At 47.8% G+C, this 25332-nt stretch overlaps 1 protein-coding gene across 2 annotated transcripts; it reads left to right on the forward strand.

The window, feature by feature from the left end:
• The first annotated feature begins 202 nt into the window (after positions 1-202).
• On the forward strand, positions 203-20180 carry RMDN3 (regulator of microtubule dynamics 3). 2 transcript variants are annotated; one of them, XM_014257931.2, is made up of 12 exons: positions 203-347; positions 1381-1582; positions 2151-2297; positions 5895-6168; positions 6902-7004; positions 7821-7881; positions 14450-14525; positions 15295-15372; positions 16569-16667; positions 17206-17259; positions 18214-18294; positions 18910-20180. In XM_014257931.2, the coding sequence occupies exons 1-12, from the start codon at positions 203-205 to the stop codon at positions 18961-18963; spliced, it is 1374 nt and encodes a 457-aa protein (XP_014113406.2). In that variant the 3' UTR covers positions 18964-20180. The 2 variants fall into 2 exon arrangements, with proteins under 2 accessions (XP_014113406.2, XP_087914089.1); XM_088057963.1 differs by having other exon boundaries at positions 5895-6162.
• Positions 20181-25332: the final 5152 nt, after the last annotated feature.

Raw genomic sequence — 25332 nt, forward strand, 5'->3', positions numbered from 1 at the left:
CCTGCGGAGGGTGACACAGCCCCACGGCCGAGCTCGGCTCCCCTCCCACCTCCACCTTCAGGCGGCACCAGGCGCGCGCTCGCCGCCCCGCGCGCCGGTGACGTCACGCGCCCGTAGACAGCGCCCCCTTCCCGCCCCGTTGTCGCTTCTCCGTGACGTCATCGCGCCGCGCCGCGAGCGGTGGCGCGCGCCCGGAGCGGCCATGGCGGTGCCGGTGGGGGGGGCGGCCCGGGCCCGGCCCCGGGGGGGGGTGGCGCGGGGGCTGGCGGCGGGCGCCGGCCTCTGCTTCGGGCTGCTCTGGGCCATGCGCCGCCGCTCCAAGGAGACGACGAAGCCGCCGCGCCACGGTACGAGCGGGATCGGGCGGCGGGGAAGCCGGGTCGGGATGTGGGGAACGGGGCTGGAATATGCGCAGCGGGGGTGGAATCGAGAGGAATGGGGCTGGAGTTGGCGTTGGAATTGGGGTTGGGATAGAGGGAATGGGGAAAATGGGATAGGCATGGAGCTGGAATGGAGGAAATGGAATGGGGCTGGAGTAGGAAGAGTAGGGAGAAACGCGATTAGAGCTGGAAGAATGGGATTGAAACGGCGGGAGTGGCGTTGTAATGCGGGAAATGGGATTGGAAAAGGAAGAATGGGGGAAATGGGGCTGGGGTAGGGGAGGATAGGGATTGAATGCGGGGCATGGGGTGGAATGGGGGAGTGGGACCGGGATAGGGGGAAGTGAGGTTGGGATGTTGGGCTTTTAGAAATGCTAATTCAGAACCCTGAACTCGCTGGGCTTCACCCACGTCTTTGCGAAACTTCGGGAACAGAAAGTGAAACCGTGCTTTTGACGGTGATCATAGAATAATGGAATCCTGGAATAGTTTGGGTGGGAAGGGACCTTAAAGTTCATCCAGTTCTACCCCCTGCCTTGGACAAGGACACCTTCCACTATCCCAGGTAGCTCCAAACCCCATCCAGCCTGGCTTTGGACACTTCCAGGGATGGCACAGCCACAGCTTCTCTGGGCAGCCTGTGCCAGGGCCTCAGCTCCCTCACAGGGAAAGATTCCTTCCCAATATCCCATCCAAATCTCCCATGTTCTAGTTTGGAGTTGCTCCCCTTTGTCCTGTCCCTCCAGGCCCTTTCAAAGAGTCTCTTTCCAATTTTCCTTCAGGCCCTGGAAGGCACAGTTGGGTCACCTCAGCACCTTCACTTTTCCAGGCTGAACAATCCCAATTCTCCCAGCCTTTCCCTTCAGCAGAGCTGCTCCACCCCTCTGATCACCTTGGTATCCCTATCAAGCCTCCCCTGCACACAGAACTGGTCAGATTTCCATCCCCTTTGGAATCCTTTCCCGCTTGGATCTAACGGCCTCGTTGTGCTCTGGTGCAGTCCATACCATGCCCAGAGCGCTGCTCCCGGCGGATGCGGGCGATGGAGCCATGCCCAGCCCCCTGCTGAAGAGGGACGGGGAGCTGGAGCTGCTGGAGCGCCTGGACTGCATGGTGAGGAGCATCGTAGAGCTGAGGAAGGAGGTGGAGGAGCTGCGGAACAGCCTCCAGCACCTGGCGGTGGAGATCGTTGGGGAAGTCAGGTACTGCTCCTCTCTCCTGGGCTTGGAGCAGTCCCTCCCTGGCATGGGAAAACAGCCACAGGATCCCAGGACCTGGGAATGACTGGGCTGGGGGGGACCTCAGAGCTCACCCACCCATGGGCAGGGACACCTTCCACTATCCCAGGTTGCTCCAAGCCCCATCCAACATGGCCTGGAACAATTCCAAGGGATGAGGCAGCCACAGCTTCTATGGGAAATCCATTCCAGTGCTGCACCACCCTCACAGGGAAAGATTCATTCCCTGTATCCAACCTAAATTTCCCCTCTTCCACTCTGAACCCATTCTGTCACTCCAGCTCCTGATGCAGAGGCTGGATGAACATCACATCTGTGGATTCTGTTTGCATTGTCCATGGGTTGTCCATGGAGGAGGATTTGCTTTAGCTGCAGAACACAACATTAGCTCCATTTGAGTTTGTACAAACAGCATACACCACCTTGTGAGTTCTTTGGATATAAAGGGAATTGGGTGAAGTCTGCTGGAGAGGAGAAGGGGAATAGCAGATGTCTCACTACCAAAGATTTATTTCTCTCCTTTTTCCTCCAGGACCCACCTGGAAGAAACCCAGCGCGTGACTCGCCGGAGGAGGATCCCCTTCCCCAGGGAGAGAAGTGACTCCACAGGCTCCAGCTCCATTTATTTCACAGCCAGCTCAGGGAATATCAACATAGATGATGGAGAGAGTGAAGGGGGGTAAGCAGAGCACTGGGACAGATGTTTTAGGGGATTTGGTGCCACAGCTGGGCAGTACAGAACATAGGGAAGGGAATTTTCTTCCCCTGCAGCCTGTTTTAATTTGCTTTTATTACAGTAAGTGTGTTACTGCCAGGGCCAGACTGAGAGATCTGAAACGATCCTGACTTTTAGAGAAAGGAAGAAAAAATAAATTTATTAGGTTTTAAAGAAGTAATTTGATTAAAGAACCTTGCAGAAGGAAAGGAAGTGCGAGTCCAGCCTGGCAATGGAGCGAGAGAGTTTGCAAATCAAATTTGTGGACAATATATATTATATGAAAGTGATCAAATCAAAGAATATCCTGAGGTGGAAAGGGCCCAGGAGGATCATCCAAGTCCAACTCCTGGCCCTGTGCATGACAGAAGAGTTCTGTGTGGTATAAGAACATCATTAAAAATGCCAATATAGCTGTGGGTTTAGTCTTGCTAGACAGGTAACAAGTTCTCCTGCACCTATGATTGCTGATTTTCTGAGGAAGTGCTGCTCTTTTATGCCTGAATCTGACCACTTTTGTAGCTTTTGGGGTATGGAAGCACCACCCAAACCAGGTGGTGCTGCTGTATACATTTTCCCAGAGCACTGGGGATGAAATGTCATTTACAGAGGGATTTTAGAGCAGTGGGAGCATTCCAGGGGGAATTTGGGCAGCCAAATGATCTGGGGGCTGGTGGCATTTCAGCAGGGATTTGTCCTCCCAGGGCAAAGGATAGGGATTTGTGACTGCCCTAAATTATGTTTATCTCTAATAACTGGAGCTGGTGAGGTAGCAGGGAGCTGCTGTGATCTCATTGGGGTTTTAGAGCTTCATTCAGCTCAAGTGGGTGTTGGAACGAGAAGGAAATTAGGGAAGAGGTGATTCACGGTGGTGTAATAAGTAACGAGGCTGCAGAACAGATTTTGAAACTGTGGAGTTGGTTCTGAAGGCAGGACTTGGATATTTGGGTAACAGCAGGTGCACTGAGTCACCAGGGGGACAATAGTTTGTGTAAAACTGCTGGAAAAGGGGGTTTTGTCCACACATCCCAGCCCTGGCTGTCCTCAGATCACAGAAAATTGTGAGTTGTGACAGAGGCCAAGAATTCAGAGTTACAGAAAAGACACCTCTTGAGGGGATCGGGGTGTATTTTACTGCAAAACCTCATTAATTTATTTGGAATCCAGTGGTTGTTGGTGGAGTCCTTACATTTTTAATTAACATCTGTAATTAGCTGTAATGATCAGTGTGGGGATCGATTGATTAGCAGCTCTCACCTGATTTAAAACTGGAATCTCAGGTAATGCCTCACTCTGGTCCTACACAGAGGTACAAAATTATCAGTCAGGTCAGGACCAGCTGCCTGTAGTGTGCAGTGTTGGCTGCTAGGGATGTAAATGTGCTTGAAAAGTAACATTTTCAGGGTAGGAAATGTAAATTTTGGAAAAAAACTATTGAAGCTTTGGGCCAGGCACTGGGAGGAAGAATGAGCCTGTTGCCAACAGATGGATTTCAGCTGGGTGTTCCTTGCTGACAGCTGAATTCTTTCAGTGAAATTCAGAACAAAGAACCCCCATTTCAGCTTTATTTTGTAAACCATGTGGGCATGAGCAGCTTCTCCAATTTCAGACACAATTCCCAAAAATCTCCCAAGAGTTTTTAGGTGGCTTGTGCTGCTTAATTTTCCTGTGTGGCTTTAGATTTTGGGCTTCTTCACCTTCTCTTCCCATGGGCTCTCTTTTCCTTCAGGATCACCATATTAAAGCATTCCAGAGCTTTCCATCATTGTAAACATTGAAAACAGGCTGATAACACCTAAATCCCTTAATCTCCCTGAAAACTTGGCATTTCCTTGTCTTTTTGAACTGGCAGAATCTTATAGGGGCTTCTCTCAGAAAACACAGTTGTTTTTTGAGCTGAAGGACCAAAATCTTGGCAGCTGCCAGTAACATGTTGGGGGTTAGGATGGGGAAATCAGGGAGTTAAAGGAGTTTAATTACTGGAAATGAGGAGGTCTAGAGAACTAATGATGCCATTAATGTTAAGAAATGTAAATAAATGAGGATTTTAATCTGAGACAGAGCCGTGCCAGTGTCACCTACCCTTGTTTTGATGTGTTATCCATTAGTTCAGTGTCATCTCCAGCATGCATCCTTGCTTTCCTGCCTTTGCAGCTTGAGGCTGATGCTTTGTTTCTTCCTTAAAACGTTTCAGGACAACATGGTGGGGTTTTGAATGTCTGGGTGAGGGTTGGAGGCTGTGGTGAGGGACCAGAGAGGAGAATTCATGAGAATTAGGGATGGTTCTCAGGAAGTTTTGATAGCCAGCTGTGTCTTGTTATCTGTGTATGGGTAAAGCCCTGTCACTGCCTCTGTCAGATAGGGGCTGTGGTCACATATCTGTGTCACCAGACAAAGACAGGGCCACAGAGCTGTCCCTGGGAGGAGCAATCAGCCAGGAGAGAGGGAAGCACAGCTGGAAGTACCCAGTGCCCCCAGAGTGCAGGGAGTTCAGTTCCAGCAGAACTGCTGAAGTTCTCTTGGGCAGTTCCTGACTTAAATCAACAAAATCCCCGTGGTCAAGTGCACATTTTGACATGACTGGCTGATTTGTGCCTGTTCTCTAGTTAAGGGTTTTCAGGTAAAACTGAGGGGCACAGATAGTCTTGTTTGAAAGGGAATCAGCTCTGTAAGTAGACTCCCTCCTGCTGTGGTACCACTGTGTAACGCTGGTTTAAATTTCAAATTTTAATTCCCAGCTTTAGTAGCTTAATTTTCACCATTTTCAGGAGCTTTACAGGAACACTGAGGCTGGGAGAGACCTCCAAAGTCAGGGAGTCCCACCAGCACCTCCATAATCTCATGTCATAAACCTCCATAATCCCTCATGTCCTGGTTTGACTGACTAGTTTAGCTGCTGGTCATTCCCTGGGTTTTTGCACATGTGGTGAACCCTTGCTGGATTCCTTGCTGGCAGGATATAATCCTGGTGGTTTTCCCACTGTTCTGCAGCTTTCCAGGTGGCAGTGGGAACAGGCTGTGTAGCATTTAATGTTCGGGGTGGTGGAGGTGTGAGGTGTTGCCAGGACAGCTGTTGTGCCTGACATTCCCTGGAACAGGCTAAAACCCTGAGGTTATGTTTTTTTTTTGCGCAGGGATTGTTGAAATTCCCTTTTATCACCTGTACATTTAACTGCATTGTCCTGGCTCTGGTTTCAGCTGTTTAATTCTCTTATCCTGAGGTTAGAAGGGCTGAGAGGGAGGAGCTGTGACAGGGTGTGCAGAGGAGGTGGGGACAAGTAGAATCTTGGAATGGTTTGGGTGGGAAAGGACCTTAAAGCTCACCCAGTGCCACCCCCTGCCCTGGACAGGGACACCTTCCATAGACCAGGTTGCTCAAAACTGACTTGGGACTTAACTTTGTTGCCACCTTCATCCTTCAGCTTTCTGAGGGTGATACAAGAAATGAGGTTGTGTGAGGCACTTGGGTTGTGCAGTTTTCTCTGGGGTAAGCTAAGATACTCTTCCTCTTCTGAGGAATAGCTCCTCAAATTGCTTTGGTGATGTTTTTTTCCCCCAAAGTTACACCACGGCCAACGCCGAGTCTGACTACGACCGGGAGTCGGAGCAGGAGAGCGAGGAAGGGGAGGACGACGTGAGCTGTGACACAGTGAGGGCTGTGCGCAGGGATTCCCTGGATCTGGTCCCTGAGGATGAAACCCCTCTGGTCCTGGATTCCTTGCTGGAGGAGGGGCTGGGGCAGCTCCTGGAGCAGGCTGACCGGCTGCACAGCGGGGATGAGCAGGACAAGAGAGAGGGGTTCCAGCTGCTCCTCAACAACAAGCTGGCGGTAAAGGTGCCTTGTTGTATTTTCCAGCACCAGGAAAGGGTCAGCTTAGATATCAGGAGGGATTTCTTCACTCAAAGTCCAACCTGGAACTGATCCCCACCTTGTCATCCAGCCCAGAGCATTGAGTGCCGTGTCCAGTCATTCCTTGGACACCTCCAAAGATGGGGACTCCACCACCTCCCTGGGCAGCTCCTTCCGTTGCCTGACCACCATTTTAAGGAAGAAATTCCTCCTGATGTCCAATCTGAACCTGCCCTGACACAGCTTGAGGCCATTTCCTCTTGTTCTATCCCTTGCTCCCTGGGAGCAGAGCCCGGTTCCCTCTGGCTGCCCCCTCCTGTCAGGGAGTTGTGGAGAAGGTTCCCCCACCTGAGCCTCCTTTTCTCCAGGCTGAATCCCCCCAGGTCCCTTCCCTTCCCTGGACATGCCCCATCCCCTCCCTCACTGCCTTTCCTGACTTGAGGAGCCCAGAGCTGGGCACAGCACTGGAGGTGCCCCTGCAGTTCCTGGCACAGGGGGACAATCCCTGCCCTGCTCCTGTGGCCACACCGAGTTCTAAACTTGCCCTCACTTCCCTCCGCTGCAGTTCTGCTTCAGTTCCTTTGGAATTGGGGCATTTTAAGGCTTAGAAAAATCCCTGCATGACTTCAGCTGTGAGTGCCCTGTTCAGCCTTTGTTCTTGACTCCCTTTTTCGGGGCCAGGCCGGGCCCTGATGTGGGATGTTTGTGTTCCCTGCAGTACGCCGGGCAGCAGGAATTCCTGTGGCGCCTGGCACGGGCGCACAGCGACATGTGGGAGCTGACGGAGGACGCGGAGGAGAGGAGATCCTACGCCAGCGGGGGTAAGGAATTCCCTGCTGGCCCACAGGAAGGCTGGCACTCAGCTGTACGACCTCTCCACCTGACAGCAGGGCTGTGGATTTATTTGTTTTCTTTAGAATCTGGATTTTAGGGGAGTGGGAAGCAGCACTTTAAACAAAAAATTTTTGTGTTTAGCAGTTGAGCTTTCTGAAGGAGTCTAAATAGACTGAGACCTATGTAGAGCTGGGAAAGTTGTTTCTCAAGCCTGTCATCCATTTCTCTGTGATACTAAAATAAACCATAAAATAAATATAAAGTAAACAAGCTTAGGCAGTGGCACACTGGATTTTCTCTGCTGCCAGCAAATGCAGATATAAAAACAATACCTATTTTTAAATTTGCTTAGGGGAGTTACTTTAATTTCATTCCCTCCTTCTTTACCACCTCAAAGGTGTCTATAAGGTTTTAGGTGAGTTAGGATAGAACAAAAATCATCTTTATTACAGCAAAGATGTGCAACAAAAGATACTAATCTAAATAATTTTTTTTTATTATGCACAGAAGTTATTTAATACTATCGCTAATACAATTATTCTTTTCTGTAAACCAGTGGAGCCACTTAAACATGGAATTTTAAGTTTTATATTGTCCTTTTAGCCATCAACAGGTGCTTAGTTTTCTAAGTTGGACCTGCCAGAGGATAAAAATATGTATGGGATGTTTTCAAGCCAAATGCATTATCAAATTAACAAATATATGACTTTTATGCCATTCTGTTACTCTGGCAGCCTCAGAGAAAGAAACTGGGAGAGAAAACAACTGAATTTCTTACCTCTGACTACCTTTTTTTATTCCAGGGAAGGAAGAGCTGGAACTTGCCTGGCAGAAATGGGATCAAAGCGCTGAGTGCCACCAGTGGTGAGTGACTTATGACTTCTTGCTTTTAAGAAGTGTAGGAAAAGGACCTGTACATTTTTGTGAGCTGAGCTGCAGTTAAAAAAAGAATACAACCCCCACCCCCCACAAACTTACTTGCTGTTACTTGCACACTGTGCCACACTGGTGGTGTTTTTCCATAAAAAGCCATTTTTAACAGCTTTGCTTAGTTGGTGTAAGGAGTTACTTGAAGGACAGTAGGTTTGGTTGTGATGGTAGGAATAAATTTGGGGTATATCTTACATCAGTTTAATTATTTTCTCTTCAAAAAGTTCTGGAGGAAAAGCTCCTAAATGGAGCTGCTTTTGAGGCAAGAGGGGATGTGTTTGACTCCATCAGCCAGGCTGAGTGTGAGCTTGGAGCTGTGCCAAATTCCCTATTTTCCACTTAATTCTGGAGGAAGGAGATCCATCACTCTTATCAGAGAAGGCTTTTAGAGTCTCCCTGGAAGCGTTTTCTGGCGCTGCTGGCTCTGCTCTCGTCACCCTGCAAGACCCTTGGCTTGGAAATGAAGTGACACAGCAGCACATGGCTCTTTTTTTATTTAAACTAAGGTATTTTATATATTTGTTCCATGCTAAAAGAAGAGATGATCTGCAGTTCAGCCAAGCAGCTGTGGCCAGCATTTCTGCCCAGGATTTCAGGAAGGAGGCAGGAGAGCAGGGGAAGGACCTTGCTCCCTTCAGCATCCTGGATGAGCAGGCTGTGCTTGCAGCTCATGTGTGGAATTTTTAAATGTCCTTTTATAAAAATTACTCTAAAAGAGAGTTTGTGGAGTGGTACAGATATTTGTGGAGATAAGGGAATGTGCTTTTCTCTTACTCTGGTGAATTCCTCTGTGAATGGTGTTTGTCAGCAGTTGCTTTGAAGGAGTGACAACTCTTATATTAGAATAAAAGGGATTTTTTTCCCTCTTTAATGAAAATTATTGGGAAAATAATTTTTAATTATTTTTATTATTTTATAATTAAGATCAGTATAAATATAATTATTTTATAATAATAAAATAATAAATAATTTTATTATTTTTTATTATTTATGTTAGCACACATTGCTGAGTGTCTTTACCAAACGAGATCTGTGCTCTTAAAATGAGTAAATTTACTTGAAAGATAGTTTCGATACTGGCATCTGAATAAATGCCTTTATCATCTTAAACTGTATTTAATTTGTTGGTAATGAATTACTGCTCTCAATTAAAACTTTGATAGGAGGGAAGAATTTGGGAGCAGGAAAATCTCCAGCAGATGAAGGGTTGGGCTCTGTCTACTGGCTTAACATCTTTGAATTACTGGGGTTTAGTTGCCAGGGTGAATCTTAACATTTGTTTTTTACAAAGGCAGGTTCTTTTTACTCCAGTGTCCAAATATTGACAGTTTTGCCTTGAAATTCCAAGCTTGGGACAATTTTTGGCCCCTCAGACTACTTTCCCGAACAGGGATAAGGCTCCTTCCTGCACAGCTACATCTTGCTTCCAGTTCTCCAGGGCAGCTGGAGAAAGGAAACAGCACAGCAGCATGTGGGAGGCGTGGGATTTCTTGGGAGTGAATATGTAACTCCCTTTATCAGCACACAAATTACTATTTTCTGCCACGAATAGAACAGGAAATTATTCCCTTCCCCACTCTGAAGTGGTCACAAGCTGGCTTAATTGCAATCTTTCTTTATGCAAATTGAATTCACCCTGAGGAGAAAAAACAGCAGAGGTTTTTGGGGGGGGTTTGATGCCCCAGCTCTTGGGAGAAGCAATCAGAGAACGTTGTTCACATTTATTTAAATTACAGTTTCATTCTGTCATACTTCTCTCTAGTGACTAATTCCCTTGCTGAAGACCTTAATCCTTTATTATCTTCTGTCACAGGGGAATAATTTATTATCTCTCACCACCCATGTTGTCTTTCCAATATTCTTTTCCCTCTTCCTTACAGTTTTTCAGACAAAAGTGAAGGAATTCAGTGCAGGACACAAGCTGTGGGAGTGGCATGGCTTTGTGCTGGTGGGATGGTCCTTTGCATTCTTTCTTCTACACACAGCAGTCAACATCATCTTTCGCTTTCCCATTGCATCCGAAATGGCCACTTTAATAGAAATATTCCCAGTTATTTTGCTCCCTCTCCACAAAGGCTCTGTGAAGCCTGATGGTGCAGGTCTCCTGGGCTGCCTTTTTTCTCTGTGTGCATCATTTCATACTGATTTTCTGTTTCATCAGTTGCCTCTTCAAAGTTTGTGGACTCCTTCAGATGAAATTGTGCTGGTTTTTCGTGCTTACTCATTGTCTCTTGTGCTCATCCTTTCCTCCTGCTGCCCACATCATTCCCAGTTTTTTGAGATGCCAGGGAGGACAAGAGGTACTTTGCCTGCAGTTATCATTGCAAGGAGAGCTTTCTCCCCTCGGTGCCTTGTCATTCAGTCATCACTGACATTTTAAAGAAACAAAGAAAGAAAATAACGGGGGGAGGGAAGGTTTTCTGCTGGGGAATCAGTGCTGGCTACAGCTCCTTTCAGGGTTGGATGGTTGGAAGGATTTGGCAGCAGAAGGAAAAGTGGTTTGTCAGGAGTGACTGTGTGGGGCTGTGTCTGGCCTGGCTTTGAGATCTGTCCAAGCTCAAAGGAGAGGCCTTTCATGGCTCTGTTCTGGCTGTGGAGTGTGGGACAAAGCTCTCCTTGTAGTCATTGCTGTTGGAAGCTGGCCGGTCCCAAGGGAGCCATCTCCGGGTGGAATGGAGAGGGAATTTGGTCAGAGCTGCACAGGCAGGCTCAGCCATGTGCAAAGGGACTGATCTCTGTCCCTGCTGCCCTTTGGGAAGTTCCCTTGGGAAATGTTGGAGTTTTGTTGGGCATTTGGTGCCTTAAGGGTAGATCTGTGTATGGGAAATGAGGGATTTACAGGGAATGATCTTAGAGGCTCTCTAAAATTACCTGTTTCTTACCTTGGATTTAGACACCAGAGTCATTCTCTGCTTTAATTGTCTAAGATCCCTGAGCAGGTGGAATTTTTGTCCATTTAAACTGATTTCTCCATGAGCTGATTTCAGCTCTTGAGTAGGACAGAGCAAGTTCTCAAGTCTGTTCTTGCTTTTAGGGAGGGAGGGAGGGATGGATGGATGGATGGATGGATTGTGATTGCCTAGACCTTTCAGAATCAGTGATTGCACAGACCTTTCAGAAATTAATTGAGAAACAGCTGTGGCCTTCTAGAATTCCCAGTCCATTCCCTGTGGGTGAGTTGGACATTTTACCCTGGAAATGAAGCTGAAAGCCACTGTTGTGGAAGGAATAGTAAGCTCCAGCCCCCTTGGAGTTATCCTATGTGTAATGGAAAGTGGGATTAGGTTGGATGAGTCTTCAAAATGTGCCCTTTCTTCTGGAGAGTCTGGCAGTTTGGTGGAACATCTTGATCACCAGCTCTTTTCAGTTCCGTGGGTACATCTGGCTGTCCGTGGGCAGATCCAGGATTTTTGAAAAGTCACAGCATTCCAGATATGCCTGAGAAATGGCTTTAATTTAACACCTGGCAGGGCTTCAGGATTTAACTCTTGGTGCCTCACTGCCCAGATCTGGCCAATTCTGAGCTAGATTTTGGATTTATGAGCCGAGCATTTTCTGTTCTACAGGCAGATTAAACAGGGAATTTGCTGTCAGTGTGATGTGGGGCAGGAGCAACTCTGGGAATAGGTGTTAGTTCAGAATTTAGTGGAGGGAAAATATAATGGAATTAGAGCTGTCTGAATGCATCCCCCTGACTTGTGTGCCCTGGAAGGTGAATTCAGAAATGTGAACATCCAGAAGACAGGAGCTCTCCCATACGGATGTCTGTGTTTTCCCCTTGGAAAAGCCAAAGCTTTTTTTTCCCAACCTCTTCAGGATCAGCTGGTCATTAATTTCAGGTTGAGTCACTGGGAATTTTGCTGTCTCTCCCAAAGTACTAATTCCCAAATAAATTCTTACTTTTAATTTTTGGTTGTTGCAGTCTAAATATCTGCCTACTAATTCCCTGTCCCCTCTCTCAAGTGCAGGGACTCACATACATCTGCCCAGTGCACAGGAAGCTGAAAAACTGGGAATGCTCACAAAATATTGGGAAGACTGTCTTTGGGGTGGCTAAAAGAGCTAAGAGCTGCATTTGGGCTGGCAGAGCACCCTGACTGTGGAGGGGAGGTGCTGGAAGCTCTGTATTCCATGGCAGAGTCCTGCTTCCAGGGAGGTCGGGATGCAGAACTCAAAAAGCCCTTCACAGTCCTGAGCCTGGGGATTTAAGCTCTCTCATCAGGCTCTCTCAGCTGGGGATTCCTGCTTCCACAGAGTTTATTTTCTGATAAATGGGGAAATCCTGAGCTGAGATTCCTGTGGGAATTGGTGTGTCAGCAGCTTAATGAGGAGTCTGGCTACTAATTAAATCAAGGGATATCCTAAGGAAAGGTCTGGATGGGTCTGAGCAGTAATGCATAGGGCACCCACTGGTTACAAGGGATGAAAATCCCCGTAATCATTATTTTTAATCTCTCCTGCTGCTCAGCCCTCCTGCACCTCCACAGTGCCTCTGGTGACGCTCATCCTGAGGCATCCCATCGAATGAGCTGGAATGAATGACTTCATCCTGCCAAGCTGAGCAAGCAGGGGAGAGAACAGCAGAAAGCAGAGCCTAAAATCCCAGAAGTGCAGAGTTGTGGGTGTGAAAATCCCCAGCAGTCCAGTGGCCCTGAACTGGGATCTGCAAAGCTGGGTTGGGAAGAATCATCTTTCCTGGGAATACAATGAAAAAGCAGATCAGGTGTCTCTTCCCCTATGTATTTTTTAGTTTATTTCATGGCACCAAAGTAGGACTGCAATTTAATTTACTGCTGCTTTTATGGCTTTTTCATCAACATTTCACCAGGCTGTTAAAAAAACCCTGGAATTTATATCTGACATGAGACAACTGCATGATTTATTGTCTAGGAGTATTTTATCTCATGATCTTAGAAAATAAGTTTTTTATTGGCTTGTATTTCTCAACCCCTGTCATGCTGTGGTTAGGGATGTTTAGTCCAGGCTGGTGTATGTTAGGAAACAAAATGGAGAAGATCCTAAAAAACACTCCATCATCTGAACACAACAGAATGGTGCAGTGGAGTCCCAGCAGCAGGAAAAGATTTCTTTCCAGCTGGCAGGATAAGATTTTTGTCCCATAACTCACTGATCTGGTAATTCTTGACATTACCATGAAAAATAAGAGCTGATCTAGGGCTTTTCCACAAGAAAGCTAACAAATTAAAGGAAGAGATTTAAGGCAAAATGCTAAATTGTTCATGCAACTTTGTGCTGTAACTTACACACTGGAAATGGAGCAGCGAGGTGTGAGGGGATTTGTGGGATTTTGTGACTCTGAGGAAAGTGTAATTGGAGATTTAAAGGTCTCCTGACAGATTCCTGCACGTCTGCTATGGTTAATCATCCCAAAGGATGCTTTGGGAAATCGATGCCGGTATCTGTGGCAGCACTGGGTGTGGGTGTAGGAAAGGGGCTTTTTATTTTCATCTTTCTGCCTTTCAGCTTTATTTTTTGCAAGGATAAGCCATGTTATTTATTTGTCTATCTCTTCCACCTGATACTTCTTGATCCAGACTTGGAGAAGGGGTGGAAATGTCCTCCACTCCCAGAGCTCTTGCCCGAGCAGGATAAGAGGCCAAACTTCCATCTGCATGTTGTGTCCCACTTGAGAGCACTCTGAGCTGCTGTTGTCTCTTGGGAAGTGATGCAGAGAGGGAGGTTTTGAGCCACTGTGCTGCAGGGAGGTGAGATGGGAGGGTGCAAATCCACAGGGGATTAATCTTGAATTTCACAGCTCGTGCAGTAACTGCTTTTGCTGGGGCCTTGTTTCTCAGGCTCACAACTCAGTCTCTGACTGGACAAAACTAAATGGTTTTGCACTTTCAGCACTGAACATGTGTCATTCTGTTTCCCAGCTGCAGGATGTAGGTAGGTTTTCCAAGTATTTCCCTGTGTGCTGCAGCTGGGCTGCTGCGTGAGGAGGTCGCTGTGCCCCGTAGTTCATTAGAGCTGCTCCTCGTCTGCCTCTTGCTGCAGTAACTTCACTCTGCACTGCTCTGTGTTCTGGCACAGTTTTCCGTGCTCAGAGAAGCAATTCCAGGTGTGGAAGTGTGCTGCTCCTGGTTTTTAGCCATCGGTGCAGTGAGTTTGTGTCACACCCAACCCCTCTGGCTGCCTCATCCTTTGAGCTCATTCCTTCCTGGGAGCTATGATTTTGCTGCTTATGTCTTTTCCCTGTGAGGGATGTGCTGTATTCCTTGTTTTCCCCACTAAGGTATGAAGCTTTAATGCAATTCATAGAATCCTGGGATGGTTTGGGTTGGAAGGAACCTTAAAGCTCACCCTGTTCCACCCCTGCCATGGGCAGGGTCACCTTCCACTATCCCAGGCTGCTCCAAGCTTTGTCCAGCCTGGCTTTGCACCCTCATAGATCTTCCTTCTGCAGCCATGGACAGCAGGTAAATGTGGATTAAATGTGGATTCAATCCCAGCTGGCTCATGCAGATGTCTCCCCATGCAGGTTTGCCATTCTATGTGGGCAGGTGTCAGAATATGAGAGCATTCCTAAGCGCATCCAGGCTGGATATGTTTTCAAGGTGAGTGGCCAGGAGGTGCTGGCCTTTGTGTGAGTACCAAACACTTATTTCTGCAGCAGGAAATAGGGAAAATTGGCTCCAGTTCTTCTTAGGGAAGCAGTAGATCTCAGAGATGCCACAAGTGGGTGGTTTGGGGTGAGGAGGCTGATTCCAACCATGCCTTTTGGGAGTGACTGATCTGCAGTTTTACACACTATAATTGCAGAAAAAGGAGAAATCTTGGAAATTAATTTAGGCAAAGGATGAGACTTAGAGCTTGAAACATGGAATTATTATGTGGTGATGAGATACAGCACCAGGTTCTCTGCAGTACATACCTGTGAACAACCTGCACCCTCCCAGGAAGCAGTTACTGCTCAAAGAGGACTTAATTTGTCTCAGATTCCATTTTTTTTTTTATTCCTATTATTATTACTATTATTATGATGTCTTGTGGATGTTCCAGGGGAAGAGGATGTACATGGAACAGGCCACAGGTAATTGTTTCCCCATCAGCCTTTGGCAAGATCAGTGAGGTTATGGCAAAGCTCTGGAGCAGGAATAAAATGCAGGTGTGTGTCCAGTAATTCTTGTCCCTGAGGCTGGAGAAACGCTGCTTTTCCTTTCACTGAATCCACTCTTGGGAAAATTCAGGATCTGTAGCTGTAATTTTACTGATTGTGACACTGAAACTGTGGATTTCTTCCTTTGCTCTTTCTCCACGTGCTGTTGTGGGTATTTTATTTGCTTTTGACAAAGATGTGACGCGTGCTGGTGGTGCTTCCCGCAGGAACACATTGATAAAGCCATTGCCCTGAAGCCACAGGACCCACAGCTCTACTATCTCCTGGGCAGGTGGTGTTACCAGGTAACAGAGTTTATCATCACCTCCTGGGCAGGCCTCTGAAGGGTTCAGAGCTCCAGCTTTGGGTTTTTAGTCACTGCTGGTGGCATGGGAGGTAAAATGGCAAAGGGTGGGTTAGGAAAAGCCCAAGCTGTGAACTCCTTTCCTGTTCCCAGGGCTTTACTCGGTAAAAACAACCTTCCTTACACCCTCTGAGCACACAGGGATGTGGTCAAGGCCATCTGAGGAGCTTCTGCTCATAGTGTTGGTGTGTGACGTGTTGCACGTGTCCCCCTGACCCTGCCACACACAGAACTGGAGGCACTGGAAGCATGTGCCAGCTGCTTTATGCTTCCTGACAGGGAAAAGCTTGGAGTCAGATGCCATCAATCAGATTTAGAGCCTAAAAAGGGGAATAAAAGTCTGCACTGACTGCTTCTGTTCCATTTGTGCCATTGGAAAGCACTTTGTTGGGAGTGGAGCCACGGTGCAGGGATTGTAACTAGGATAATTGACAGTGGGAATTACAGAGCAGCCCTGAGCTGAACTGCTGGGAGCTCCTGGCTCTTTTTCCTGTGGGGAAAATCCTTCCTTCATGCTGAGCCTGGGGCTGCTGAGGTCATGGAATAAAACCATGGATGGAAAGTATGGTAGTGCTCCATCTAGTCTGCATTGTTAGAATTATACAGGATTAAACAAGGGAGGTGGTGGAGTCCCCATCCCTGGAGGTGTTCAGGGAGTGCCTGGAGGTGGCACTCAGTGCTCTGGGCTGGGTGACAAGGTGGGGATCATTTAGGTTGGCCTCCATGGGCTGGGAGGGTTTTTCCAACCTAAATGATCCCATAATTATTTGGTGGGAAGGCTTCAGCCTGCCTCTCCCAAGGGATCTCTGGGTGGGGAGGGGAGCAGGTTCTTATGGAAAATTTAGACTTGGAGAAGGGAGGGCACAGCTGGGGGCTGGTTTGGCTGCAGCATGGCAGGTTGGGATTTGGGGCCATCCAAATCCCCGATGTATGGAACTGCAAAAGCTGACTCGGTACAAGGGAAAGCGAATCGGGTTGAATTCTGTGGCCGGACTTGGATACTCCATCGGAATATTCCAACCCTGCCGAGGGGTTTGGCTTCCTCCCGGGTGCAGGAGCAGCTCCCAGGGACCGGGCAGGCCCTTTTTGCTGGGCTGGTGTTGGATGGGTGGCCAGGTTGCCCTTTTCTCTCTGCAGGTTGCCCACCTGGGCTGGCTGGAGAAGAGGACGGTGTCGGCGCTGTTCGAGGCGCCCCCGACGGCCACGGTGCAGGACGCGCTCCAGAACTTCCTGCGGGTAAGGAAATCTGGGAATCTGCCAGGCAAGGGCATCACTGACCTGCACAGCTCACAGGGATGGGAGTGGGGTGCTTGGATCCCTCACTGGTGCTTCCCTACAGCCTGGGACCTGGGTAAAGGAAAGCTGTGAAACCTCCGTTCCAGGATAGCCAGACAGAAGAATGGGATGTTGAAGATGTCAGAATTACAGCCCAAAGTGTTGGGAATTGGTTTAGGGGGGGTTGGTTTTCCTTTCTGAGGCTGCACAGCAATTCCTTCTTGCTCAGTACTGGATACATCTGGGCTGTGCTTCCAGGGGCTGGGAGCTGGGAGCTCCTCCCTCAGAATATTTTACTTAAAGCCTGGCTAACTTTTCCATTTCAAACTTTTCCAGGCAACTGTTTGAAGGTTTCAGGGGCATAGTGCTTTACGTATTTATTAGGATTCTCCTTCTTGCCATCAGTTTTTTTTTTCCTTTAAAAGCTGCAATGAGCCTGATGTAAGAATTAACTGTGTCCTTGCATGTTGTAATGTCACACCCTCCCTCTGTTCTGTAGGTCGAGGAGCTGAGCCCAGGGTTTTCCAAAGCAGGAAGAGTTTACATTGCCAAGGTAACCACTCACTTGTTTGTTCAGAGGGTAAGAAATACTTGTATTAAAAATCACCTTTGGCTGTGAAGTGCTGACTGGGTTGAAAATACTCCATGCAGGAGCAAGATTTTATAGAATGATAATACTTACTTTTATCTTTTAAATCTTAGGCCAAATCACCTCGTGCAGAGGCTTTAGAATTCAGGGGTTTTGCCTTTGAGTCACCCAGTGGAGCATCCCTGGTTTTTAACAGATTAATTTCTGTGTAAAGCAGGTATAGTGACTTGGTAGCCACGGGCTGGAGGTTTAATCCTTCTCCACCACAACTTCTGTGGTGATACAGCCAGAGAATCATGGGGAAAAATAAAGAATAAAGTATTTTTCTTTTCCTGTCCAGCAGGGGAGTCTTGAGCCCTCTTGCTGAGGGGGTTTTAGCACCCATTTCCTTTTCTTGGGTGTATTTCATGGTCTCCAAATACCTCCAAGACTCTCTGGGCACCCAAAATCTTCCTGTTCCCAGAGGGATCACTGTGCCTCAGCTGCTGGTCACGTGGAGAATATTTCATACCTGCTTTAGGACCTGAGACTCCTGTAGATAATATTTATTACACTTTCAACAGTCTGGGTTTCTACATGTGCTCCCAGGAGAGAGGTTTTAGTGGAGGAAATGGTGTGAGGAAGAGGGGAAATAGCAACTGAAAATCCAAGTAGAGCTTTGAAAAGAGTGAAAACCACAGAGACACCTTAAAATGTCCAAGCAAAACCCAATCTCCTTGCCCAAAATGAAAGGGAGTCAAAAATATTTAGTATTCCAAGATGTGGTGGTGCTTCTGAGGCCTTGTGGCTGATACTGCAGGAAATGCCAGTGCAGAGGATTAAGAGGCAGGAAGAGCTCTTTTTAGCAGTTTCCCAGTTCCATTTGCTGCCTGTTTTTTTCCATTTAACCCTTCTCCCATTGCCATTTTCCCTTCCCAGTGCTACAAGGACCTCGGGAACGCCTCGGCGGCGGTGCTGTGGATGGACCTCGCTTCGGAGCTGCAAGGGAACACCAAAGAGGTAACGCTCAGCTGGGAGCAAAAATGGGTCCTGCCCCTCTGTTCCGCTCCCCTGAGATCCCAGCTGGATCACTGCACCCACAGGGAGGACAGGGAGCAAATCCAGAGGAGGGACAAATTGGTTGGGAGGGATGGGGCACCTCTGCCATGAGGAAAGGCTGAGAGGATTGGGATTGTTTAGCCTGGAATAAAGAAGCTTCGTGATGCCCTAATTGAGGCCTTCCAGTGACAGGAAAGGTGGAGAGAGACAGTTTTACAAGGGTCTGGAATGACAGGAAAAGGGGGAGTGGCTTCAGACTGAAAGAGATTATGCTTGGATCAGGTATTAGGAAGAAATCCTTCCCTGTGAGGGTGCTGAGGCACAGGTTTCCCAGAGAACCATGGCTGCCCCATCCCTGGAAGTCTCCAAGGCCGGACTTGGAGCAACCTGGGCTTGTGAACGGAGTCCCTGCCCAGGAACTGGATGAGCTTTAAGGTCCTTTACAACCCAAACCATTCCAGGACTCCACAATATGCTCAAAAGCTGGTTTGGGGTTGGAGATAAAGAAGGGAAATAGTGTTTTTTATTTGTTCTAATTGAGTTGTACATTTATCTATTTCCCTCTTGCATTTCCAGGATGTAGAAAGCCAGAGGGAACTTGAGGAGATGCGCTCGGTCTGGGAGGAATAATTTTGGCAAAACTCATCCCATTGCAGAGACAGTAAAATTCCAAATGGATTTCACAATCCTGATAATTCCAAGTACACTTCAAGGATAAACAGCAAGAGCTTACAGGAAAAGACCCAGCAGCACATCCAGGAAAACATCTTGGAATTAATGGGATAAAATCGTGGTTTATTTTCCTTTGCAGAGCACTGCATGTGTTTGATTTTAGGATCCCTAAAAATGTTACATTCCTGAAAAACGGGGGGGAGTATGGGGGTTTATAGGTAGAGGTTGTGATATAAAAATATTTGTGGTTTTATATATATATATTTATGGCAGATATATGTGAGGTAGATACTTTGTGATATAAGTATGTATTATATATATTTTATATATGTGTGTATAAATATATATATATATATTTATTTATATATAATATATATATATGCACATATATATTTTATATCACACACTCTGCCTATTGGGAAGCCTTGCTGGTGAGCTCCCAATTCATTTCTGAGGAAAACTTAAGCCAAATTTTTTTCTAGTTTATTTGTATTCTCTTTTCTGTAGTAATTAATGATATCAGTTGTAATAACTGATAAAAGCCTTTTGTGGATGTTTTGGGGAGATCAGTTTCCAAGTGGGACCAAAGAACATTTCTGCACAATCCAGACTGGATTTTAAGAGGTTCGTTAGTGAAAGAAGCGAGGAATAGAATTTTGTTTAGGATTTTGAATTTAGGATTTTCTCCCAGTGATGTTTCTGTCTTCCCTCACACGAGGCTGAAAACTTCTGTCCCTCCAAACCGTGCTGCTGTGGTTTAGATGGAATTACTGAGTTGGGGAAGTAGTTCTTGATCAGAGAACAGGTTACAGGAGCGGGAATATCCTGTGGCAAAGATGATGTTTCACTGTGATGATCTTCTGCCACTGACCAGATTCATTCTCTTCGAATTAATTATCTCCTGGACTAACGAGGTGATGCTGAGAAGGTGAAGCCAACAACTGACATTCCTCTTGCAGCTCCTGGGGACCAAACAGGAACAGGGAACTGTGCTGGATGCTGACACAGATGGGGAAGGAAAACGTCTTGTGGAATTCCCCACATCAAGGCTTTGTTCATATCCCTTAAAATTCCAATGGCAGCTACTGAACACTAATTCCTGAGTGTCTGTTTCATGCTGGGGGGGTTGTGAGGGGTTAAGTGAGGAATGTGAGAGTAAAACATTCCTGAAATCACTTTTTTTTTCCTTTGCACTGTGATGAGTTTGTTACTTCCTGAAAATAACACAATGCAGCAGACTCCAGCATTAAAACTTCCTGAATTTCGGGTCTGGATGCTGCAGGGCTGGGTGACAGCCTCGGGCACAGGCCTGGGGGAGGTGTGGGAGGGTTTGGAGCAATGGGAGGAACTGGATGGAGCGATGGGCCTGTGCTCCTGCCAGCAGGGCTGGGCTTTGGCTCCTTGTCAGGAATGTGGTGGCAGCCCCGGGGGGAGAGGCTGGAGGTGAGACCTGGGGCAGTGTCTGGGACTGATCCAGGGCAGGGCAGGGTTTACCTGTGGGGGGGTTGGCCCCACACGCTGAGTTCAAGCAGGATCAGGGTGACAGATGCTGCATTTTGTACATCCTGAGAGTTTCTGTCCCCCCTGGAGATTTTCTGCCGGGATGGGGCAGCGCAGGGAGCAGAATTAAACTTGCACCTCCCGTGGGCATTGCTGGCCTTTGTCTCTCTGTTGTGCCATCAGACCGTGGGAATTTGCTGCTGTCACTGCCACTGCCACCCCACCTGGGGCTGCATCCTCCTGGCAGCCCTTGTCAGCCCCACACACGAGCTCCAGTGGTGCCTCTGTGCCGTGTTGGGAGTGTTTGCTGGGAATGTGCCTCGCCCCTAGGAGTATCCTTTTGTTCCAGAGCAGATAGACACAGCTTTTGGGCTTGTCAGCTTCAGAGTTGGATTGCAGAAGTCCCTGGAGAGAAGAATGACAGTGAAGTTTGCCCAAGTGGTGCTTTCAGACCCCACCTGACACTGTTTGCTTTGTGTTGGAAGTCGCTGTGCATTTGCACTGCAGGGAATGAATGTCCCCATCCCAGTTCAGCCCAGCACATCCCAAAGGCTCTTACGGGAATATTTATCCTTTCCTTCCCTTTGTGATAATCTCCATCCCACCATGAGCCTTTCCTTGACTTCTCCTGGAGCAAACCCCATGGCAGAGGCAGTTTGCAAAGGAGCCCAGAGCTGTGTTTGGAGCAGGGAGAGCTGAGAGCTGCATCTGCCTGTGATGCCTCAGCCTGGCAGCACCCACATGGAACAGCCTGGGCAGAGGGGATCAGATGGAGCAAAATCCCTTCATGGAAGAGATTTTCTCCTGTGCAGATCAGGCATGGGGCAGGCAGTGAACTTTGGAAATCAGCTGATTTCCCCCAGGAAGCATCACTCACATCAGCATGAATGACATGACACATGTCCACCTGCTCAGGATTCACCCAGCCAAAATCAAAATGGGTCTGAGAACTTGAAATAACGTGGAAGGAGAAGAAATTATCTCTCCTCTCCCCTCCCCTTTCCCCTTCCCTCCCCTTTCTCCTTCCTTTCCTCTTACCTTTTTCTTCCTTCTTCCCTCCCTCCCTACCTGGCTGTGAGTTTGTGTTCTCACTGGGAAACTGGAAATAACTATTAATTAATTGCAGAAATGTTTTCTGAAACCTTTCCCCTTTGCTGGTAGATCTTCTCTTTCTGCCTTTGAATTTACAGCTGTTCCCTGCTGTCATTTGCCCTGCCTGAACTCCTTGCAGCTCCTAACTGGGAAAACCTGGGATAACTTAGAGGGGACAGAGGTGAAATTTTTAGCTGAAAACCTGGAGTAATTGAGAGGGGTCACAAGAACTGTTTGTGTAAGAAGATATGAGGGGATGTCCAGGGGAGTGAGGTGGCATTTTTGAAGGGAAAGCTGAGGTGATGTTTAGGGGAGAGAGTGCCCATTTTTGGGGTAGAAAAAGAGTTAATCAATATTGTACAGGAAAGAGAATCCTGGGGGTAAAACTCAATGTAATCTGTAGGGGACAGAATTAATATTTTGGAGTACAGATGAGGTACTCAGTAGTAGAGAAGTAAGGAAAATTTTTGAGGCAAAACTTGACAAAATCTCAAGAGTAGAGAATGAACACACTGAGGAAAAAATGAGCAGAGGGTGTGTAGGGAAAATTTGGGAGCTAAATCTGTGTTAATGGATCAGGTTCACAGTTTTTCTTCTATGTTTTTCAACTATTTCAAAATTCTTGGAATTAACCCTCGAATATGCCCAAGAAAATTCCTGTGAAAACATCAATCAGAGGAACATCCTGAAAAGGGGAAACACCTCCAGCAGCAGCTGGAATGATCCCATTTCTGTTCTTACCTGGTCTCCAGGTGCTCGTGCCAGAGTTCCCACCAGCCATTGCCATTCCTAAACAAGAGCTATGGAAGACATTTGTGCTGTCCATGAGGATGAGGAGGCAGTTTTGGATGTTCTTTGCTGTGGAATCAGACAACAGAGTGTAAATGATCTTTGTGGTTCCTTCCAAGCCAAACCAGCTCATGATTCCATGGTTGTGAACAGCCCCTATCACAATTCCATTCCAGAAACATCCTCCCACTAACCCAGAATTTCCCCCCATCTCTTTTTGCTCCCCATCAGGGCTCTGTTGCCGAGTGCCACAGGCACAGGGTGCCTCAGCATTCCCTGGGGATGCCATTCAAGACTGAACTTGTGGCCTCAGAGCTCTGAAATGACCTCTCAGCTTCAATTCCAGTCAGGAATGTCTCAAATGCCACCCCCTACCCCTCTTTCTTCTCCCTCACACCCCACCACTGGGACAGTTAAGATAGAATGACTGACTTACTGGATCTGGAATTCCTGGCTCAAAAGGCAGGTGTTGGATACCAGTAGGGGTCCCTGGAAGCCAGGCAGAGTCAGATGAACAATCCTGAACAGGTTTTCAGGGGATGCATCCCCAGCCTGTGGCTGCAAAGTCTCCAGAGCTGTTCTTTCCCCTTGGGACAGCCAGGGAAAACATCCCCGTCATGGATTTCTGACAGGAAAAGCCTCACAGCTCCAGGATACTCTGCTCCTCCCAAATCCAGGCCAGCACTCCAGCAGGCTCTAAGGAATAAACAACAGGAAAGGCCATCTCAGGGTGCACACCACAAGCTGAGCACCGCACTCCTCACTGGAACTGGACTGTTCCCACATCTCTGACAGTTGGGAGCATCCTCATTTCCTCACTCTTCCATTCAGGAGAAAGAGAGAACAGAGCCCTTAAACACCCAGTGTGCAATCCCAACAATCCAGGGAAAACCACCTCACTCAGGCAAGAAATGTAACTCCCACTTTTGGAAAAAAAACAAATAGCAGAACTGGAAACATTTCCAGGCATGGAGCCTCCCAGCTCTGGAAATGCAGCTCCCAGGCTTCTTCCCATGGAGACCCCAAACTTGCCCCTGACTGTGCTCAAGGAGAAAACCCTGCTAGCCTGGGACAGAGCAAATTCCATGCACAGCCCAGGAAGGTGTCCCTGACCATGCCAGGGGGTGGGAACAGGATGATCTGTAAGGTTCCTTCCAACCCAGACCCTTCCAGGAATTTAAGGCAGATCTTAAACTTCTCAGCTCACAGCTCCTTCCCAAGCCTCATCCTCTGGGCTGCCTTTCCCAGACCTCGCTGGGAAGGGAAGCAGGGGCTCCTCTCCCCAAACACACCACTGCAAATTGCTGTTCCCTGCCCAAAACCACTGGGTGACACCAGAGGTTGATCCATTGCCTTGGCTGTTTTCCATAATCCAGCATTTCAGGGACTCCAGAGTCAGTCAGAATCAGTCCCAGGTTCCAGGCACTGGCACAAAGCACCTGCTCTGCTGGAAGGGGCAATTTTAGGGGCTCCCCTCCCCTTAGCTAGGAATTCAGTGCTGGAAAGGGCCTGGCAGTGATTGTGGATTTATCTGTTCCTCTGGATTAAGCCCCAGCACTCACTACCAAGTGCTGCTGGAGCATCTCTCCACAAAAAACTCTGCCCAGTCCAGAGGGTCCTCAGTGGGGTCCCTGCCCAGTTTCCCAGGATGGGAAGCTGTTACTGACAGGCTGGAGAACTTCAGTAATTTGCTGGAAGCTTCTAAAAGAGGGTCTTCTTTCCAAGTGTAAGGTAGCTCAAATCCAATGGCCAGCCAGGATTCCTAATAAGGTGCTGCATAAATGTGTCTGTGTAGGGGAATCTTCTTTTAAGGTGATTTCAGGGAACAGCTGCCTGGGATTTTAGTTAAATTTCATGTAAATGTAAAATTTACATTAGCCTGTGACAAGTCAGACAGAAAAAATTACCCAGAAGCTCAAGGTTGACTAAGTGACAGTTCCTTGGAAGGCAGTGTCTCCTACCTGGACCTGTGCCTTGCCCAGCCTTTGGTGGCCGCTGTCTCCATCCTCCCACACCTCCTCATCCTCCTCCTCACCAGGGTTGGCTTCCTCATCCTGCAGAGCAAACACAGGGACATCACCAGCCTGCTCATCCCAAACCTGGGCAGCAGGGATGGACTGGTGGGACCCTCTGGATGGTCACCCCTGTGCCCGGTACCATCCCTGCTCCGCAGCCCATTCCTGTTCCTGGCTTGGCATCTCCTTTTAACGGGATGTTAAACCACAAGCGTTTGCTCTGCTGGGTTTTGGGACATCAGAGACTCCCCTGAGGCACTGGGCAAAGCTCCTGTTCCCACGTCCTCTGCCTCCCAGAGCCCTGCTGGGGCTGGACAGAGCAAAGGAAATGTCTCAGTTCCTGCTGGAAATTTCCTCCTGTGCCCATAAACCCACAGAAACTGTGGCTGCTCCATCCCTGGAAGTGTCCAAGGCCAGGCTGGACAGGACTTGGAGCACCCTGGAATAGTGGAAGGTGTCCTGGACTGAACTCAGCAGTTCCTGGGGTTTCCTGTGGCTGTGCTCATATTGCTGTGGCCTGAACGTTTTGAACACTGACTGGTTCCTGCCCAAATTACAAAAATCAGCATTTTCAGTCACATTCCATTTATTCCCCTTTCCCATTGTTATTTCTGTGACATTCATTATTGTTGCAACAAGAGAAATAAACAGGAGTGGAAATTTGAGAAACAAAGGACAAAATACGGTTTTTGTGGCACATTTTTTCTCGAGAAATCAATTCTAATTTTTAAAATAGGACTTCAGTTTCAAAGGGAGCAAGATAGAAACTCACTTGGAGGGAGGTAAGAGAGAAATCCTCTACTTGGAGGTCCCCTTGGGTCTGACCCAGCTGGGCAGGTACAAAAAAGAGACCTCAGGAACTCCCGGAGTCTGAAGAATGAGGGTGGTGCAAGGACCAGCACAGGATTTGAGCCCACCACGGCTCATCCTG

Source organism: Pseudopodoces humilis, chromosome 7 (genome assembly GCF_049639895.1).
Source record: "Pseudopodoces humilis isolate 2021_Gansu_Grassland_sample_001 chromosome 7, ASM4963989v1, whole genome shotgun sequence".
NCBI lineage: Eukaryota > Metazoa > Chordata > Aves > Passeriformes > Paridae > Pseudopodoces > Pseudopodoces humilis.

Coding starts and splice junctions, on each gene's coding strand:
- RMDN3 (XM_014257931.2), top strand. CDS start 203: ATGGCGGTGCCGGTGGGGGGGGCGGCCCGGGCCCGGCCCCGGGGGGGG. Junction 7,005..7,820: donor GAGATCCTACGCCAGCGGGG/GTAAGGAATTCC, acceptor TTTTTATTCCAG/GGAAGGAAGAGCTGGAACTT. Junction 7,882..14,449: donor AGCGCTGAGTGCCACCAGTG/GTGAGTGACTTA, acceptor CTCCCCATGCAG/GTTTGCCATTCTATGTGGGC.